The sequence below is a fragment of the Ambystoma mexicanum genome, chromosome 10, assembly GCF_040938575.1.
Source record: "Ambystoma mexicanum isolate Mex_15411 chromosome 10, UKY_AmexF1_1, whole genome shotgun sequence".
Classification (NCBI taxonomy): Eukaryota; Metazoa; Chordata; class Amphibia; order Caudata; family Ambystomatidae; genus Ambystoma; species Ambystoma mexicanum.
The window spans coordinates 1,154,754,030-1,154,774,438 of NC_090932.1; the positions used below are offsets into that span (position 1 = coordinate 1,154,754,030).

Sequence of the window (20,409 nt, forward strand, 5' to 3'; positions counted from 1 at the left end):
GGCCAACAACAACACTGACACACAAGTGTCTGGCTTTGTAATTTTGTCTCACTTGGGACAACTGGTATACTTTTCTGCCAGGGTTTTTACTCCTTTTCTGCTGGTTAATCCAATGACTTCTTTCACTCTTGAATAACACAATCCTTTTCCTAGTCCTGATGTTTCTTCCTCAGGACCTCTTGTATCCACACAGTTGTAGTTGTATATTCTTCTGCCAAGGCTTCTTGTATTCATGCACTTGTAATTGCCTGGCCTTCCAGGACTTCTGTTCATACACGGCCTCTGCCCTCTCCCAGAGTTGCACAGATACTTTGTTTGATAATGTATCCTCTTGATATATTTTCCTATTCGGGTTTCCCAAATACTTGTATTGTATACATTTGCATATTTGTAAGGGTTTTGCTCATAGTTCAATTCCCCCCTTAAGTCATCTACTCTTTCTTGCTCGGTGGCTTTATTTACAATTCCTTTCATTCGGCGTGGCAGCCGATGCACCCTGGTGTCCCCTGTCTCTGGGTTGACTCACCGGCTCTTGTTGGCGTTCCTAGATTCTCCCGCGGTCATGCGGAGAAGCGTTTCCATCTGCTTCCTTCTCACGACTGCTGCCTCTTGATTTTCCCGCCTCTCGCAGCTTCCGTTTGACACGTCTGCTTCGTTCCAGGCTCTGGTAAGGGAAGCGCTGCTCTGACACCTGTGAAATGCACAGGAGTCTCTTGTTGGCTCCTGGTGTTCTCGCAGCGTGTCCTTCCCGTGCAGCAGCTTCTTTCTCCTTGGTCAATGAGCCACCTGGTTCACCATGCCTTTCAGGCTTTTGATCCTCACGGAGAGACGCAGCTTTCTCCCACCAGCAGCAGACATCATCTCTCTGCTTCTGCTCTTTACATTTCCTGGGCACAGGTGTATGCGAGCAACAACTAGAGTGTTTGCTGGGCTTGTGGCTTCCTTCGCTTTGAGTTGGTCGATTCCCTCCTCCTCGTCCCAGTATTTTGGTAATTCTGGGAAAGGACGTCCATTTTTGACAATTGGCTCCCAAAACTTCGATAAACATTCTCCATGGTTTTCAATGACAGGTCATTCATGGGTGATTGCTAGGTGGGATTGGAGAAGGCAGTTTCATAAGTTTCACACGGCAGACCAAAGTTGGAAGGTTGGCATATAGGTCTGGGGGAAAGGTTTTCCCTTATCCTTCACAGGAGGATGAATGGGTGTATGACAATAGGCCATGAAGGTATTGGATATGGGAGGGTTATTTTCAAGGTAAAATGGGGGACAGCATGTCGTCTCACCCGAGAAAGCCAGTACATCTCCCTGGAGCTTGTCTTCCCCCTTCCACCCCCATGTGATGCTCCTTCAAATAGCCAACCCCCAGGGTTAGGTAGCGGCTGGTGTGCCCTGGCCACATGGGAGGATGTCACCGCAGAGAAATCGGTGATGACTCCATTGGATTCATCGCACCCCTGTTCAGCATGTCGATGCTTTTGGGGATACTAATTTGTCTTGTTTGTTTTTTACTGTGCCGACTCTTGCTTTGCTTGACGATGATGTAGGTGCTGTGCCTTTGTAGGTTGATCCTGACCCCTCCGCTCATTTGTCTCAACCAGTTGTGCTGGTCTTGTGTTTTGTACGATTTCTAAGCCTCCTCACCCTAACATGTTTTCTGTAACTCATCTCGATAACTAGGCATCGGCTGTAAGGCCTTCCCTGCTGATGCCCTAATAATTTTCTGTTGGCTGTCGGTTCCAACCTCTGAAACCCAGACCTCACGTTCTGATGTCTTTGCAGATTCCACCTACATGGCGTATACTGCCAAGCACTTCTGCTGGCACTCCCTTAGTATCTCAGCAGCGATCCTCGGTGTGGTCGCAGGGTAGGCAACTATTCCACACTTTGTGCATGCCCCTCCAATGGAATTTAAAATTGACCTTGGGCAGAAATTAAAAGGGTTTTTTTTCCATTTGGGATTTGGGGGGAGGAATGGGGTGCAGGGGCGGACAGCTTTTTCTATGCTTTTGAAAATGTAAGCTATGCATGTTCCCCACTCTCCCTCCTGTACACCTTGTAGGAGACGTGGTTGTGTTGTATCACTTTGATCCTCTGTTCTCCTCTGTTCTCCTCTGTTCTCCTCAATGTTAAACGTTAAGCACTCTGCAATTTCGACGGAGAAGGACATTTTTGACGCCAGATCTGTTTCAGTGCAGTCAACCAATGGCGTAAAAAGAAAATATGAGGACGTGGATGCATGAAGGATCATGGGTCCCAGTACACGTAGGATAGGGATCGGGATAGTGGGACTGGGACTACCCTATTGACAACTTGTTTTTCTAATTTTAAAAAATATGTAATTCTGCGAGCCAACCATTAGATGGCAGTATATGCAAAGCATATGAATCTCTTCAGATTCAAAAGCCTCAGAAATGTAGTTATTATAACACGGGTGCAGTTAAGTCAAGTAAACTACATTTGTTTACACACATACTTGACACATTACCCAAACTGGCCACCTACCACGCTTTTAGATCGAAAACAGTTATTCCCTTCCTATACTGTTACAAGAGAGAAATTTGGGAGAGGGGGAGGGTGTTAGTTAATAAGACAAGCCTTATAAAGTATAAGGCACACCAACACATGGCTAAATGATGTTAATATGTTCAACTCTCTCCTATGATCAGTTATCCATCAATATCCTCAGTTAAACGGTTTGTTACTTAGATGGGGCTTTAAAGGTATTGAAAATTTCCTCCATGGGGTTTAACATGCTCATGTCAATAGGCAAGTGTGGTTATTGTGGAACACATAAGATGTTCACACTGTTTTCCTGTAGAAGAAAAGTGCAGCTGCCCATCTCTGGAGTCTTGTAGATCCCCACAAAATTTGTATTCCCAGGTTTCACCACGAACGTTCAGGCATGGGATCTGTACATACTACAGGATAGTAAAGGTATACAATCGGGCCCCTCAAAACCCTGTAAAGAAGGCCACTGGCTCAATTAAAGACTTTGCCTTTGAACAGCTGTTTTCACTCTTGTTTGCTGCGATGAGGATTCAGGGGTCATGGGTGCAGAGGTTTTGGTCTTGGTGTGGTCTGTTCTGTGCTTGCGATGTCAAGGTTCTGAATACCAATAGGGGCTGAATCTCAGACCTTCCCGCGATGAAGGAAACTCTGCTTCCACACCCGGAGAAAAGGAGGACCTTAATACAGCAGACAGAAAAATCAGGATGGATGACCCAATAAGGGCCTACAGACAATGGGGGAAGGAGGGCAAACTTTAGCTTTAGCAAAGCTCCACTACCTGGTGTGGAGCAGTAGAGCCACAAAGTCTGCGTCCCTCTGGACCGGGTACGAGCCATGGCTTTCATAATCTTCCTGAGGACATCCAACAAAACGTGCAGGACTCTGTCTGTTGAGAACATGGCTTACCCATTGGCATTGGCTATTGTCGCTGCTGCTTCTAGTGTCCCTATGTTCCTTCTGGTTTTTTAGATTACAAATTACAGTCCACTACCCAAAATAACCCAGGTCTTCTCCTGATATACAGAAACCTGAGCTATGGGAGAACCCATTACTCCCATTAAAACTGAGTAACTGTTCAATCTTAGAAAGCCAACTCGGGTGCAGTGATATTGTATTTTCCTTTCCTTATGACATTTTTGATAATGATGCAGAACACAACTAAGAAAGTTGAATAAAATGTATGTTTGCGATTATGAATATCAACGAATACGCAGAATCCTGTGAATCAATTAAGTGAAGCTACTTTGATGTTAGCAAGAGACATAACTCAATTATATGCTGGCTGTTAATTTACAAAGATGGTGGTTTGATGTAGGATTGTAGGGACCCCCTACACCAGGGCTTTGCAACGTGTGACTCCTGTGAACCTTCTCTATTGACTGTATGGCTAGGGTCAGCCTTTGTCACCCACCACATTAGTACTACACATACACATAGCACAGTTTCTTTCTCACCAGAATTCGGTTGTAATCAGCCAATGCCTAGTGGCGAGTGCACATTTTGAGCCCTGCTAGGGGGTGGGAATGGGAGTTAGTCCAAAATATCTGATCCGCCAAAGATTGCAGACCGCTGGTCTGCATTATCTAACACTTGTTTTTTTCCTTTTGTTTCCTATTAGGTCGGGCTGGACCGTGTCCCAAAACAAGCTGTTTAACAAGCTTCTGAAAGCTCTACAGTCTGATCGACTTGCTCGTCTTGCTAACGATGGGGTAGGAAGCCTTTTTCTACCGTCTTCTGTCCTGGGTTGAGGGACACCGAACACTCATACACTGGTTTACAAGATATTCAAGAAGATCTCTTTTAAAAATCTGTCTGACTGGTGATTGTGCGTTCAGTGTTGTCCTGCTTGGTAATGGAGTTTTAGGAGTGGGAACAAAGTTTTAAAACAAAAGGTATTTCAACCTAAGGGACCACATTGGCAGTGGGTTTTCTCCACTCTAGTAGTCCAGAAGGAGCATGCTGAACCTAAACAATCCTCTCCTGACAGTGTTCAGGAGGTTCTTGCCTTGGTCAAATATCTCACAACTTGAATGGAGCCCTGTTGGTGTTTTATGGATGGGTTTGATGATGCCCTTTATGGTTTGTATAACGCTGTAGGAGAGAGCATTGTGAAACAGTGGCATGGATCATGAGAATCACAAAGTCCATGCTAGGTGTACCCATTCTAAAGGACTGGTACTCCAATGTCTGCCCATGCGGCAAGCCTAATCGTAAAGGCCCAAAGGTCTGAAATCCATTCCTACTCCATGAAACAAAACAAGATTCCCAAGTGTCATGCTGGAATGATCTGCCGCACTCTCAGGAGGTAGAAGTCATTCCCCTTTTTACGCCCCTATGAATTGGCTCCAGCATATGTGTACTGGGTCTGAGTTTCAGGGGACCCCTCTTGATGGCATTATGGGATTTTTACCCCATTATGGTCTGTTTTAATGTTATTTCCCCTTCGCTCTCCAGCATAGATCCCTCCCTGAAGGCCATGGAGAGCTCTGTATTTGCCACCAATTATCCACCTCTGGGGGTTCTCATTATGGAGCGGGTAGCTCCCCCTTACCGCCAGAGATTCCCGCTACCACGCTGCAACTGCCGAACAAGTGACCTCCTAAGACTTTCAATCTTGATTGTGAACCCTAGGGAGGCTTCTCCTTATTTGGTGGATTCGCCCTTTTAACGTTTTGTCAATTTTTAATAGGTTTTTCCACAATACTCTGAGGGGTTGCTGGGAAAGTTTTTCTTTTTGCTGCTTTCCCTCTCTGTGGAATCCCCCTCCCTCACCCCCCCCCCCCCCCCCCCCCCTCACAGTTTTGCTGTTTTGAACCAGACCTGACTTGGATGGAAGTAAAGCCTTTTTCTGTGCTTGCCTTGCCGAACTCCTGTTTTGTGGAGGCACTGATCAGTCGCTATGGTAATCGGTGCAGGGGGGGGGCACTATGTCCCCATTACACAATTCCTTGTTTTACACTGCACACATCACCTTACAGTTTTTTGGTTACTTGGATGTTGCATCCTGGACAAGCTGGTGGCAGTGGATATTTTTCTACTGTGCTTTAACTTTCTCGCATGCACATTTGCATTAACAGCATACTATCTTTTAGAGTGCCATATCATTTTAAAATGGCTGTGCAACAAGATTTTGCCTTGTCCTTTGACCATGTGTCTCTTTACCTTCTTCCTACCCTCTCACGGCAGGTAATGCCATACATGGTAAGCCCTTTCCCGAGAAAAAACTTGGCTTTCTTGTGCAAAGTGGCGGTATGTGTTTTTGGCTGGGTAGATGTGGTGGCCGGATGCTCTCCTGGCCAGCACCTGCCTGTTTGAATGTTGCAGATCGTTACCATTGACTGGCGCGGGGTGGCTCCTGCTCGAATTTAAGATAAAAGCTCCCGCAACCATTCTTCAGATGGTTGTTGGAGCCAATGCCCCTTCAAAGAAGAGCATACTGCTGAAGACCTGTGGACCGTTTTTGCTACAAACCTCATTGCATTCAGCATCTGTGCCGGCGAAGCCCTGCTCCGCTCCTTTGTCTGATCGCCTGAAGGCCTTAATCGGTGCTTCAACCCCTGGACTTGTGGGGTCATCCATAATCTGCCCCTGCTCGAGCATCCTGGCTTTGGACGCCTTCAGGAGTGTCCTGGGACCACTCTGTATACGAACCAGCTCCTGCCTTTGCTACCTTGCTGCATCTGCTGCTGTCCCGTGTTTGGACTTGGGTTTCGGCAGGCTATAGACTAGTAAAACAAGAGACCTTCCCCTGCCTTTGCAGCACAAAGAGGGGTCTTGCTGGACCATCCTTTTTGGTTCATGCCATGAGGGTAGCCTTCTGCTGCCTGATTGTGGTGGCCATCACTGTATCCTGCTTGCATCGTGTTCTGGGGGTCCTCGAAGGTTGTCAGATTCATGGTAGTCCTTTCTTCATCGTGCCAGGGTCATCCCGCTGTCCATTTGTAGTAACTGTTTTGCCAGAGCGCTGAACCGCCAACTAACCGGACATAAATCACGACATCGAAAGTGACCTCTGCACCAGTGATCAGCCCCCACATCAACTGTACCAAGTGTGGGCAGAGCAGATTCAGAAGCCTCAGAAGTGGCTTCTGACAGAATCTCAGTACAGGTGGTGGGTTAATATACCTCTTCTATCCAACCTTACCCTCTGTCTTGCGTGGTTGTGATCAGTGGAGTTTTGGTCAACGATTCCTTCAGAGTTTCTCTAAGGTATTGGGGGGGGGGGGGAAAGACCTCTGTTGAGATGATTACCAGAATCTGCCCCATGGACAGATTCTAAGAGGCCAACCTCTTCTTATGACCAGGGACAAACACTAATGTCTAGCCAAACGCCATCTGGGTAATGCTAAGATGAATTTCTAGAATCTGGCATGGAGGACAGATTTAGGGGGCCACTCTAGTTATAGTGAACAGGGAACTCTAGAGTCTAGCCAAAACCCAATCAAGGTAGCACTGGTGAGCTATCAAGGTTATTCTCAGGAGATTGAGTGGGGGTCAGGTGTCCTCAAGGAGTCCACACAATATAATAAATGATACCTCATTTTAGACAGGTATGTGTACAAATATATGTATTCTAGGCATTTTACACACTAAACACATGGAACTAGCAGGTGGTGATATTGCACAATACTGGATAATCAACAATTTGAATGAATTCTGTCCTCCCACATATTCCTCATCTTTGATATCTTCCATCCAGCATCAGCGGTTTTGGAAACTTTTTCTCCAGATGGCGCCGTATGTCGAAGCGTGCCCCTCGACGGCCTAGTCTGCTTTCGCTCATGATGTCACAGACTGTATATATAGCACGCACTGTGCCTATTTCTTCAGTTCTGTTTTTCCGCTGCACAGTTCGCTTCGGACCGGTTCTTTGACTTTGTGGCAACAGTTGTTTTTTAAATGTCGACTCCTAAAACCGGCTTTAAGAGATGTGCTGAGTGTGGGTCAAATGTGTGGGTCAAACATGTTCATTACAAACCCACAGCACATTTGTCTTTGGTGCCTGCTGATTGAGCACAAGATAGACTGTAGTTCCTGTCAGTCCATGACAGGAAAGGCGCTAAAGGAGAGGAAGGGGAACTTGCCGTGGGTGTGCCCCCATCCAAGTCACCATCAACAACTCCTTCAAAAAGGAGGTCTTCTGATGAGAAGAGCTTGAGGGGTGAATCGCCACTTCAGAAGTGCTCTAAGAAGCGCTTGCCGTCTAGGCGTGGATTGTAGCACACTTCGTCCTCCCGGTATGGGCATCATAGATCAAGCTATTCGTCCTGATTCCTCGCCTGATTGCAAGGTCAACTGTCCAGCTAAGTCTGCTTCTAAAGCAAAGTGGGAGGATTTTTGGCTCCAAATGTTGAAAATATTTGAGAAGGCGGCTTCTCCTGCCCCTTCAAGAGAGCCGAAGAAGAGCTCTGACCCTGTCGAGCCTCGTAAACCAGCGAACGTGTCTACAAAGGTCTCTGCTCGCTTGCCCTTGGGCCCTGGCCCAAAACAGTCAACCCCTCGGGAAGATACGAAACCTTGAGAAAAGGAGAGTTCTAAACCTCATCCTTCTACTACCTCGACTAGTCTCGGGCCAAATACTTCGGCGTCAAAGCCATCGACAGAACCCTCGAAGGTTTACAAGCTTAAACTATTTTAAGTCCATGTTCTAAATTCTTGAGGAGGATGAGGCTTCTGAACAACACACTCCTCCTTTTGGCCTAGGATGCAACACTTGGTAGACTCTTTGAGGGATGCATGCGGCCTTGAGGTGGAGTTTACCAGTCCAGAGCTCACTGCTCGTGGAGATGCCTCTTACAGGGCGCTTATGAGTAGGGTGACAGAATATCTAGGTTGGGAGAGCCTGCTGCAGTTTATGAACTGGATGGACCTGACTGATATTTTGGATAAAGGTCCTCTGAGATCCCATCCTACCTTTTTCATACTGCTCTAAGGAGTAGAGTGATGAACAAATGGGAAGCCCCAGATACTAACCCTGCAGTTAGCAAAGATCTAATGAGGAAATGGAAGCCTTCTAGTGTGGGTCGGACTTTGTCTAAACATTCGTTTCCAGAAAGGTTGGTAGTGCAGGCTGCCACCTGAACATCTAGGACTGCTGCCTAACCGACTATACCACCTGACGGGGATGCCCAAGATTTGACACCTTGGCCGAGAGGGTTTTCTCGGTCAGTAGCATGGCTTTAAAATCTGTCAATGCTACTTGTGCTCTGGCCAAGTTTTTCTTCACGCTATGGAATGTCATTGCCCTGGCTGTGGCCCATATCGCAGAAGGGAAGGAAAGTGATGATTTTGTAAGCATCATTAAAGATGGGAAGGAAGCCATGTGGCAGTCACTTCAAACTGGGCTTGATTCAGCTGACGGTGTCAGCAGGGTGATGGCAGCTAGCACTGTTTTGCGTAGGTTCGCTTGATTGTGTAAATCTGGATTTGGGCCTGATGTTCAGGTAAGATTGTTAAACCTGCTCTACGATGGCGCCCACTTGATTGTGTGTAGAAAAGCTCCAATCATCAAAGGCGGCTGTAAAGTCGCTTGGTACAGCAATTTGGCAGCCGGAGCAATCCCTCCCTGAATCTCAATCTTGGAGGGGCCAGTCTTTTTGATAGTCCTTATTTGGCAAGGGCTGAGAAGATTTTCTTGCGGTGGGCAAGGTCGAGGTTGTAAAACCACCCAAATAGCTACAGCCTTCTTACCATCTGCTTCTGCCTCAGCTACACCAAAACCTCTCTGAGGGGTCCAGAGGACCGTAGTGGGATGACCGGCTGACTTAGCATTTCGAAGAATGGCAGGGAATTGCTTCAGATGTTGGGCCTTGCAAACTGTAGCACAAGGTTACTGCCTCCCTTTCTTGAGAAGGTCTCCCGATTGCCCACCAGGGAGCCACTCCCTCAAGGTTCTGTATCCGCTCCTTCTCCGGGATATTGCCACCATGGCGAAGAAAGGTGACATAGAGCCGGTGGCTATGGCAAGGAGGGACTAGGGTATGCCTGTTTCTTTTTTTTTTTCTTTCTTTTCTTTCAGGATTGGATGGTATCATTGAACCTTCAGGATGCTTACTTTCATGTGCCTATCCATCACACGCACAGCAGGTACCTGAGGTTCACCATTGGCAGTTAAAATTTTCAGTTTCGGGTTCTGTCATTCGGGCTCAAGGGGTTTCACCAAGTTAATGGCGGTAGTTGAAGCAAGTCTTAAAAGGGGGATTCACCCCTACCTGGACGATTGTCTGACCAGGGCCCGTTCCCCTGAACAAGTCTTGGAGCATCGCAGAATCACCTGCCACTCTCCACAAGCTGGGCTTCTCTCTCAATTTCAAGAAGTCCCACATGGTTCCTTCTCAAAAGCTTCCGTTCGTTGCAGCGGGCCTGGATGCTTCCTCAAAGAAAGCCTCTCCACCCGAGTTGAGGGCTCATCACATTCAGCAGATGGTCATGAAGTTTCAAAATGCCCAACATCTACCGGCATTTGATTTTCTAAGAATGCTTTCTCTCATGGCATCCTGCATTTTTCTGATGCCAGAGGCCCGTCTGATAATGAGGTCTCTTCAATGGGCTCTCATAACCCAGTGGTCCGTATTTCCAGCAGAATGTGACTGATCTACTTCAGGCCCCGAACAAGGTCATGCAGAATCTCCTGTGGTGGGCCTTCGAGGAGAACGTGTAGAAGGGGGAACCCTTTTGGCTACCATGGCCGGAGATTACAGTAGTTACGGGGGCCTCCCTCAAAGGTTGGGGTGCCCACACCAGCGATCTGACAATCAGTGGTCGTAGGTCTCCATCAGAGTCCAAACTACTTTTGGAGCCGAGAGAAATCAGACTTGGCTGATGGCATTTCTGCCCTCTGTACGGGGAAAGAATGTCTGGATAATCGGGGAAAACACGGTGGCCATGCTACCTCAACAAGAGGAGATGTAGGGTCACTAGGACTGTGCAGGGAGGTAATGCAGCCCTGGTTTTGGGCAGTGCAAGAAAGAATCTGTCTTGCAGCTGTTCACCTGGCCAGAGAGCAGAACACAGCGGCGGACGCTCTGAGCAGGCAGAACATTCTCTCACCAGTGGGAGCTAGCACAGGACGTTTTTCAAGAAATCTTTTCTCTATCGGGAACGCCTCCAGTGGATCCGTTCGTGTCCAGTGTCAACAGGAAGCACAACTTGCTCAGCTCCAGGGAATTTCCTCCGAGAGGATCTTTGGGAGAAGTGTTTGTAGTAGACTAGGACTTTTCACTGCTATGAGTTTACTCCAGTCCCCGTCATTCCTCACATCAGGAGGTTGAGGACGTTCGGGATTGGGCCAAGAGTGTCAGTCCAGAAAAACCAAACGCCCCTTGAGGGTCCAGAAGTCATGGGAATTGGTTGGCCGAAGACCAACCGCCTCATTTTCAGTGTTAAGAATATATATTCATTAGTTATTACGTAGCTATTAGTTCAACTAGAGTGAAGCCATTTTAAGATGACCAGAATCGCCATTTTGTATTCTCTCTGCTCTCTCTAAATGTTGCCACTTTGCCTCATGTAAAAATGCTTTGCTGTAGATATTATTTCGCTTCAATGGTCCAAGGCTAAGAAACATGTTGAAACATTACACTGGAGAGCCAGACAGAAATGCCCGATTCCCTCCCTCACATATCCTTGAAGACAGGGAGCAAGGCATTTAATCAGTACACGAATGCCAGCAAGTCTCCTGAAAGAATATTAAAGAGTTGAATTATGATCTTCTTTACGGCCCCCCTTTCTGAGCCCAGTGAGGCCCCGGAGAGCGGGCTGACCTCTAGAGCGAGAATCGAAACTAAGACAGTGAGGTCTGGTATGTGCCAGTCTCCTACGCACAGCTTGCCCATGAAAAACAAACGCTGTGTTGTCGCAAATAAAGAATGGTGTCTGTAAAATTGAAGATTGCACACGGTTACTAAATATGGTGGTCTAAGGTGTCATATTTGTCATACTGGTCAATCATCGCCTCTTCTAATTCAAAGGTAAATGAATTGAGGGCGGCATCAAATATGTCATACTGTGTCAGTGCTGATTGTAAGGTGCTCGATTTGTATATATGTAACTGATGTATGTTTCACTCGCTCTTGCGTCCCCCGAGGTCTGTTGGACACACGTCGCGGGGCGTGGGACCATTTGGCCAACTGGGACTTCTTTGTATTGCAATAAACCCTAGATTTTGGGAACGGAACCTCGTGTCTATTAGATTGTGGTGACTGTGCCTTGTTTCCACATCCGAGGGTCCCTCAGGGGCACCTTTCAAGAGGACCTGGTACTTCTGGACATGCCCATTTGCCAGCCAATTAGTCTTCCCCAAAGGGAGGACTTACTCTCGCAAGAAGGGGTTTGGGGGGGTGGCGCATTCTTCAAAGAAATCGGGACCCTGAACCTTTACCCCTGGTTTGTGATTGGTCAAGATACAGATTGGGACCTTTTCCAGAAGATGTAATGGAGATGTTGGTTTTGGACTGAAGACTAGCAACAAAGTCTCTGTACCGCTACAGTTGGAACACATTTTGCAGTTGATGCAGTGCTAAGTATATAGCCCCTTCCACATGCGGCACAGCGTTGGTGCTGTCTTTTTTTTTTTCTTTTTTTTTTTTAAACTTCATTTGCCCCATTAGAGGCAGCAGGTTGCGACTGCAAAAGGCTATCTGGCAGCGCTGTCTGTTTTTAAGCATTCGCCAGAGCAGGGATCGTTCTTGAAGATCCCTATTGTGGTCCAATTTCTGAATGGACTAAATCATGTTTTCCCTCCTGTTCTGTTCATTGTTCCCATCTGAGATCTGAACCTGGTGTTACAATTCCTCATAAATGCTCTGTTTGAGCCCCGTCACTCATGTCCTTTAACCCCATAACTGCTGAGGGTTTTCCCTCCCAGTGCTGAGCCCTTTTTTGGAGATTTCGGTATATCGCCATTCAATTCCTTGTAACTGTTTCATTACATGAGATATTTTGGCCAATTTGGCTCCTTTTCTTCTCACATGTAGACGGTCCTAACCCCCACCAAGGAATCCTAGTTTTCTGTATGGTGGTAAGAAAATTACAAAAAATAGAGCAAATATTGTGTTTTTTCAGAAAATGCCAATAAAATGATATACAAAAAAGCCTGTGTTTTTTTTTCCTTGTAGGAGTTGGGAACAAATGGTTTGCTGTTCTGAATTCGCCATTTTCCAGGCTTTTAAGAACAGGTTGTGTGGAAACAAAGATAACATTTTTTGATAAGTTTCCATCAGTTTTGTGAGGTAGGCGATTTTACACTTTTTTTCCAATTAGACATACATACATGGATGGAATGGAAGAGGAGGTTTGGAAAGATGAATGGTGGGAAGACGGCATACATTTCTGGAAAGTAGACAGAATTCCAAGTGTAGGAAGGGGTGATTTGCGCAAGTGAGGCAACAACTATGTAGGTAAATATCCCATTGTTTGAGAGCATTTTTGGAAAAATGACAGAAGAAAAAGGTTTGTGCTGGACATGTTTGGACTTGTAAAGGAATGGCTTCTGTGAATATTGAGAAAAGCAATGCACCACTTCATTCCCTGACTCTTATAGTTAGAAAATCACATATTTTTCGTAATATTTCACAAAACAAGCAATACCACGAGCCAAAAACTGAGCCATGGTACAGAGGATTTTTATGCTGATGGCCTAAACAGACGTACTTAGCATGTGAAAATAAGAAAAACAAATGTGTGAGGAATGTCAAGCATACCTTTTTTGAAAGAGCACAGGCAGACCCTTTGAAGCATTTGTGACTTGTGCAGGTTGCAAAAGTGTACAGTGCTTAAAGCAGCAACTAAATGTACGGTACATTTGGGAAATGAATGGGTTGTGCAACAAGTATGAAAATGTCCTACCTTCCCACATTCCTACGGGTGCGTCAAAGAAAACGGTACCTCACATGTGTAGGTGCACCTACCTGGGCGCAAAGGGAGAAGGCTAAACCACTGGTTTTCCAAAGGGTTTGGGAAGAGGAAATGTTTTAGGATTTTGGTCTTGTGGACAACCTACAGATTTGGGCCTGGGGTATCCCAGACACCAAGGAAAACTGGGAACCCCATGCATTTCTGAAAAGAAGGCACCTGTGGGAATCCACAGAGGTCTGACTTGCACGAATCGCCCTACAACGTATTACCCACAATGCCTGCCAAAGTAAAAAATGTAGGTTAAAAAAAAAACACTTTTCAGACATTTGCCACCAGGAAACCACTGAAACACGCCGCCAACACATGTCCTGCATTCCCACAGGTGTCCCAACGAAAACGGTACCTTACATGTGTGGGTGCACCTACCTGTGACTGCTAGAGCGGCTGCAGTGCTCGTCACCCTTCTTTTTCTCCATGTGTACACGAGTGTTACAAACCTGGTCTCTGTGGAGGTGTTTGGGCACGGTTGCAGCCCTCCCTGAACTTGAATCACCCCCTTCAGGCCTCTTCCTCATTAGAAAAGCTGTGAGCGGTGGTACGTGGTGATACTGCTCCTGCGTGGAGATGTGTGTGAGTGCACCAATCTGATTGTTGTACCTCTCGAATCCTTCAGCCCAAAGTACGGTTTCTGTGAGCATACGCCGGCCCATAAAGCTCACCTGTGAATTATGGAAGATAAGCTCTCCGTCCTACTTCTTGCAGGGGCGCGTCGAATGGGATCTAGTTCTTTCACTGATCCCTGATAAGGATTAGTCCAGTCCAGCTGTGACTATGCTTCTCCTTATGATTGGTAAGTCTTTCTTGAGCTCTTGTGATGATGCTGTTCTCTTTAATGTCTGTATATGTTGCTCCTATTTATGGCCGCAATAATGTTTCTTCTGTTTTCTTCCCTTAGATGGAAATGCGGCCTCGATGCAGCTGTGAGATGCGAGACGCGGCCGGATGGAAGATGGATGCAACCGCAATGCTCGACAGCAGATAAGTGATGGTTTAAGGGAAAGTGCGAAGTATGGTGAAGCGCAACCTTAAACTGACAGTTTTTTCTATGTCTAACCTTGTCTTCTGTTTTTCCTTGCAGGCGTTGCTGTTGACGATGGAGCGTGTCGTGCTGCGGTGCCAAGATGAAGAATCCGGCGTTCCGGAAAGTGTAAAGATGAATACTTGGTTCGCCAAAGAGATGTACAAGTAAGAACAGCTTCCCCCAGTCGGTAAGTAGGCTGGCAGGAAGCAGGATCTTCAAAGGTAAGTCTGGCCTCAGGCAACGGTGAGCGTTACACTGCTTGCAAGTGCAGAATAACGCAAAACGTCTGTCTTGAGGATCGGGGCAACTTATATAGCTGAGATTGTGGGCATGCCCATTAGGGCCGGCTTATCAGCCACACCCTGCCACTCCTAGAGAGTGAGCATGTGTGAAGGTAATCCATTAGCAGCCACACCCAAGAATACACTTGGGGCTGCTTAATGGATGGAATGTTCAAGGTTAATGCATCTTAAGTGCTATGTCCATAATAAGTCTTTCGGTGTTAAATGAGGCCCCCCCACCGTGCTGGTCGCCTGTGTGTGGGAATGAGCCCCACCACCCTGCTGGTCACCTGTGTGTGCAAATGAGCTCCCCCCACCCTGCTGGTTGCCTTTGTGTGCAAATGAGCCCCCCACTTCGCTGATCGGTGGTGGGTGTGCTAGTGCCCCTCCTGACTTGACCTTGCACCTGCATGTAAGTGCCGCCCTTCAGCTCAGAACTGCACTATATTATAACGGTCTATCACCATGCATTAGAGCATAGTGGTCCCCTGGTCATCGTGGCTGCTCCATGCATTTTTTTATGATCCTGACCCGGCATCTGTATGTTGCGCCCATCATGCAACATGTGATTGTACAATGTACTTGCCCACTGCGCCTGCCGCCCTTCAAGTTGGGGTTTGCTTGAGCTCGATGCCACCACACACCCGACATACTACTTTCTGCACCATACGGTGTTGCCACCCTTTAAGATGGGTTTGTGTATCATGTCTGTGCCACCTACATTGTCCCTAGGCTGTCTGTTACTCACCACTCCGAGTAGGCCGAAGATACAGAGATAATGACCATGGAGATGTTGGTGGTATAAGATTCCAAACTCAGCCTTCGAGGGGATTGGGTCCTCCGACGTATTCCATATCTATGACATGTAATCACCACAGCTGTGCTGCTTCGGAAACTTTTTTCGGCGTCTGCGTCCTGCGTCGATGACGTCGATGCGCCGTCGTCGAGGGCCTCCTCCGACGTCATCCGATGTGATAAGTAGGACGCACGACGCCCGTAGCCTCAGTTCCGTTTTTTCCGCGAATGTGTTGCTTTGTGATTCTCGGTTCACGCCTCGACTCTTTGGAGTTCTGTTCTTCTCGGTTCTTCGAACCTGTTCGTTTTGTGCAATTCCTTCGTGTGAAGATGTCTTCTACTTCGTCTTCGACCCTGCGTCCGGGTTTCAAGAAGTGCGGGGAGTGTGGGTCCAAGATGTCGGTGACGGACTCTCACAACGCCTGCCTCTGGTGCCTCGGGGAGGCCCACGACACGGATGACTGTATCGACTGCCAGTCGCTCACGTCCAAAGCCTTACGCGAACGTAAGAAGAAGTTGTCGGTAGGTCGGGTGTCCAAGCCCAGGAAGTCGAAGTCTGCGGGGCTTTCGACGGATGATTCGAGGGGTGACTCTCCGCGTCATCGTCGGAAGTCTCGTGGGTCTCCTTCTAGGAGTCGGTCTCGCCACTCCTCAGCCTCTTCGAGGCATTCTCGGAAGCGCCGACACCGGTCGTCTTCCAGGTCCTCCTCGGTGGACTCTGCCCGGCAAGTCGCTTACCCCACCAGCCGTGCGACGCCGGAGGAATGGGCTTCCTTCGGGAAGAAAATGCTGGCGATTCTTGAGTCGCAGGGTACTAAGCCGTCCGCGCCCCCGAGTGGGGTCGGTCGTGTGAGGTCGAGAGACACCGCTCGCATGAGTGGTCGGCACGAGTCACGGGAGAGGTCCTGTTCGGAAAAGGAGACTCGTTCTCGCCGTACCCGTTCCAGGTCCCGGTCCTCGACGCGTTCGAGACCGTGTGCACCTGTGAAGTCTTCGAGGAAGACATCGACGTCTGAGGCGTCGAGGGCGTCGACAGGCTTTCTCGAGGCTCCGGCTTCGAGGAAGTCGTCGAGGCCGTCGACGCTCGGGTCGTCGAGGGACACGCTCGGGGCTCTGGCCTCGAGGGCTGTGTCGACGCCGATGCTGGAGGCGCTGCGTCTGACGTTGACGCCGATTTCCTCGGCGCCGATCCTCTCGGCGCCGATGCCGGTTCTCTCGACGCCGGCGCCGATTCGCTCGACGCCATCGACGCCTTTCGTGTCGGAGGTACCCCGTGGCACGGGAGAACCCCCTAGGAAGGCTCTGGTTAAGAGCAAGCACTCTCGGGTGCCTTCTTTTCGCCACCTGGACTATATTTCAGAGGCGGATGTGGATTCTGATGGCCTGGTTCCTAGTCAGGTTCCAGATGAAATTGTCTCGGGCCATAGTCAGTTTGACGATTTGAGACAGTCGCTGCATGATGCCAGTGGACTGGACACCTCTCCGGAGGTGGAGTTTTGTAGGCCTGAGCCTGGCTCTCATGCCGATTCCTCGTACCGGCGCCTTATGGCTAGGGTTTCTGAGTACTTGGGATGGTCTGCTCCCCCAGGGGAGTTTGTGCAGGATGATCTCACGGACATCCTTGATGTTGGTCCCCCAACTGACCCGGTACTGCCGTTCCATATGGCTTTACAGAGAAGGGTGGCGGCGGCTTGGACTGCTCCAGAGAGTCTTCCGGCGGTGGGCAGATCCTTGTCGCGAAAATACCGTCCAGCCAGTAGCGACCCCTGCTACTTGACCAGGCACCCCACTCCGGAGAGTTTGGTGGTGCAGGCGGCCACGGCCCCGGCAAAGCAGGCGTCGTACCCTACCATCCCTCCTGATAGGGACGACAAACGTTTTGATGGCTGGGCGAAGAAAGTGTTTTCTTCTGGTGGTATGGCGCTTCAGGCGGCAAACTCCATTTGTGCCTTGTCTCGTTTCACTCACACTCTGTGGAACTGTGTTGCGTTGGCGGCTGAACATATTCCCGAAGGGGACGAACGGGATGGTTTCCTTGCTATGGTCCAGGATGGTAAGGATGCCATGTGTGAGTCCGTTCAGTCGGGTTTGGATTTAGCTGAATGCGTTAGTAGGTCCATGGTGGCGAGCACCGTGATACGCAGGTTTGCGTGGTTGCGGAAGTCGGAGTTTGCTCCTGATGTGCAGTCCCGGCTCCTCAACATGCCCTTTGACGGTGAACACCTTTTTGGCAACAAGGCTGACGAGAGCCTTGAGAGGTTGCAGACCTCAAAAGCTGCAGCGAAGTCGTTGGGCGCTGCAGTTCGCCAACCTCCGCCTTTTCGTCCTAGGGGACAGCAGTGGAGGGGTGGTTCCTTTCGCTATTACTCATCCTTCAGTAAAGCGAGAGGAGCTGGCAGTCAAAGAGGCCATCGCAGGGGTACCAGAGGTGGACGACAGGGTACCCGTGGTGCCAAGGCCGCTCGGGCAGTTGCCTCTTTGCCCTCAGTTAACGCCGCAGCCGCTCCCACTCAGTCGTGAGGCCATGTCCCATGGTTCGCCGGTTGGGGGAAGGCTGGCGCAGCATCTTGTAGAGTGGCAAGCCATTACTTCAGATGTGTGGGTTCTGGAGATCATAACCCACGGCTACTGTCTTCCCTTTCGGCACAGGCCTCGCGACAATCCACCGGGGAACCTCTCTTTGCAGAGTCCGGATCCGCTCCTTGCGCAGGAAATTCAAGCCCTGCTGGAGAAAGGCGCCATAGAACTGGTGCCTGTAGCGGAGAGGAACAAGGGATGGTATTCCCCTTATTTTTTGTTTTCGAAGAAAGACGGGGGATTGAGACCCATCATGGACTTGCGCGGTTTGAACAAACTCCTCAGGAAGGACAAGTTCGAGATGGTTACTCTCTCTCAAGTCCTCCAGGCCCTTCAGCTTCAGGACTGGTTGGGGTCACTCGACCTCAAGGATGCTTACTTCCATGTGCCGATCCATCCCAAGCACAAGAAGTACCTGAGGTTCGCGGTTGGCGACTCGCACTTTCAGTTTCGGGTCCTGCCGTTCGGATTGACCTCCGCCCCGAGGGTTTTCACCAAGCTCATGGTGGTGGTGGCAGCGCATCTCAGGCAAGGGGGGATTCACGTCTACCCCTACCTGGACGATTGGTTGATCAGGGGGAGCTCTCCCGAGCAAGTCCTGGATCATCTGTCCGTCACCTGCCACTCCCTTCACAGGCTGGGCTTCTCCCTCAATTTAAAGAAGTCCCATTTGACGCCAACACAGCGGCTCCAGTACATCGGAGCGGTGCTCGACACTTCCCTGGGGCAGTGTTTTCCTCCCCAGGTGAGGGCTCTTCACATTCAGCAGATGGTGCACAAGTTTCAGCATGCCCATACGCTCCCTGCTGTCATGTCACGCGGGAGACTGGGGTCTGCCGCTCCCATTTCCTCCTGGCGAGTCTACCCGCGCGTTCGCGTCTGGGGACTCGCCGGGAGGGGAGCGACGGGTTACGGGGCCGGCGGCCTTCGGCGCATGCGCGGAGGACCTCTCTCTCGGTTCCGCGCATGCGCCGTGGACTGGGCTCGCCTCCTTGGAGGGGCTTGCCTTCCAAGCCTCGTTGTGGGTTCGCCGGCGCCCGGAAACGGAACGGCTTGCGTTCCAGGCCTCTCGGGCGCCGGCGGCCCATAAAAGGGGCCGCGAGTCAAAGCGGGTCGCGTCTCAACGCGGTTCGCTTCGCTCGCCTCGTTGTTCCTGCCTTTCTACTCACCTGTGGCCTGTCCTGGGCCAGCCTGCCTCCAGTCCTTACCTGTGGCCTGTCCTGGGCCAGCCTGCCTCCAGTCCTTACCTGTGGCCTGTCCTGGGCCAGCCTGCCTCCAGTCCTTACCTGGGTCCTGCCTTGGGCCAGCCTGCCTCCAGTCCTTACCTGTGGCCTGTCCTGGGCCAGCCTGCCTCCAGTCCTTACCTGGGTCCTGCCTTGGGCCAGCCTGCCTCCAGTCCTTACCTGTGGCCTGTCCTGGGCCAGCCTGCCTCCAGTCCTTACCTGGGTCCTGCCTTGGGCCAGCCTGCCTCCAGTCCTTACCTGTGGCCTGTCCTGGGCCAGCCTGCCTCCAGTCCTTACCTGTGGCCTGTCCTGGGCCTGCCTGCCTCCAGTTCTTACCTGGGTCCTGTCCTGGGCCTGTCTGCCTCCAGTCCTTACCTGGGCCCTGTTCTGAGTCATCTACCATCTATTGTGTATATGGGTCATACCCTATGCTAGCCTGCATTCTCCTGTTCCATCCTGGGCACGTGTATACAGTACTTTATTTGGCCAGACAGCAAGCTCCAACTGAACTCACTCTTTCCTGTCTTGCCTGACTCCGAACTTTATCCTGTGTACCATTGGAACCATCAGCACCAACCAAGCTCCTTTTGCCTACTGCGAATACCTTTTCTGCTACACTGGTCTATCTACCAACTGTCGCTGCACTGAGGTTCTTGGAAGATTCGTGGTCTTGACTACTAGCTCCACCTGGACTATGGTTCCATCAATCTGAGCCTACATCCTCTTGTCACGCATATATGGAGAGTGCCTTTTGTGACATTGGGAGTTGGTCCATCCTTCACCCAGTTTCTCTGTTGGGTGGTGGAGAGGCTGATTCCTCGTGCCGCTATTTCATCAGTTCCCGGACTTCAGACTGGCGACCTCTGCGAGACCAACCACCAAGACTACAGGTACGCGGTCCTCTCGGGCCAATCAGCTTGACAGATTGAGACGCCTGCCTTCTGATTCAGAGATGGATGAATCGCAAGACATGAGGAACGAGTTGCTAGCGCTCAGGGCTGAGATGACCGCCCTTCGTCAGGAGAATCAAACATTACGTCAGATAACGCAAGGAGCACCCAGTACCTCTCAAGTAGAGGGATCATTG

General features: G+C 49.6%; 1 protein-coding gene across 4 annotated transcripts in view; it reads left to right on the plus strand.

Moving 5' to 3' along the window:
• KANSL3 (KAT8 regulatory NSL complex subunit 3) overlaps nt 1-20,409 on the plus strand; it is a 1,222,374-nt gene that overhangs the window by 215,134 nt on the left and 986,831 nt on the right. For all 4 annotated transcript variants that reach the window (XM_069619075.1, XM_069619076.1, XM_069619078.1 and 1 more), the window contains one exon: nt 4,130-4,220. In XM_069619075.1, coding sequence (XP_069475176.1) covers nt 4,130-4,220 — 91 coding nt within the window. The remainder of the gene's footprint in view (nt 1-4,129; nt 4,221-20,409) is intronic.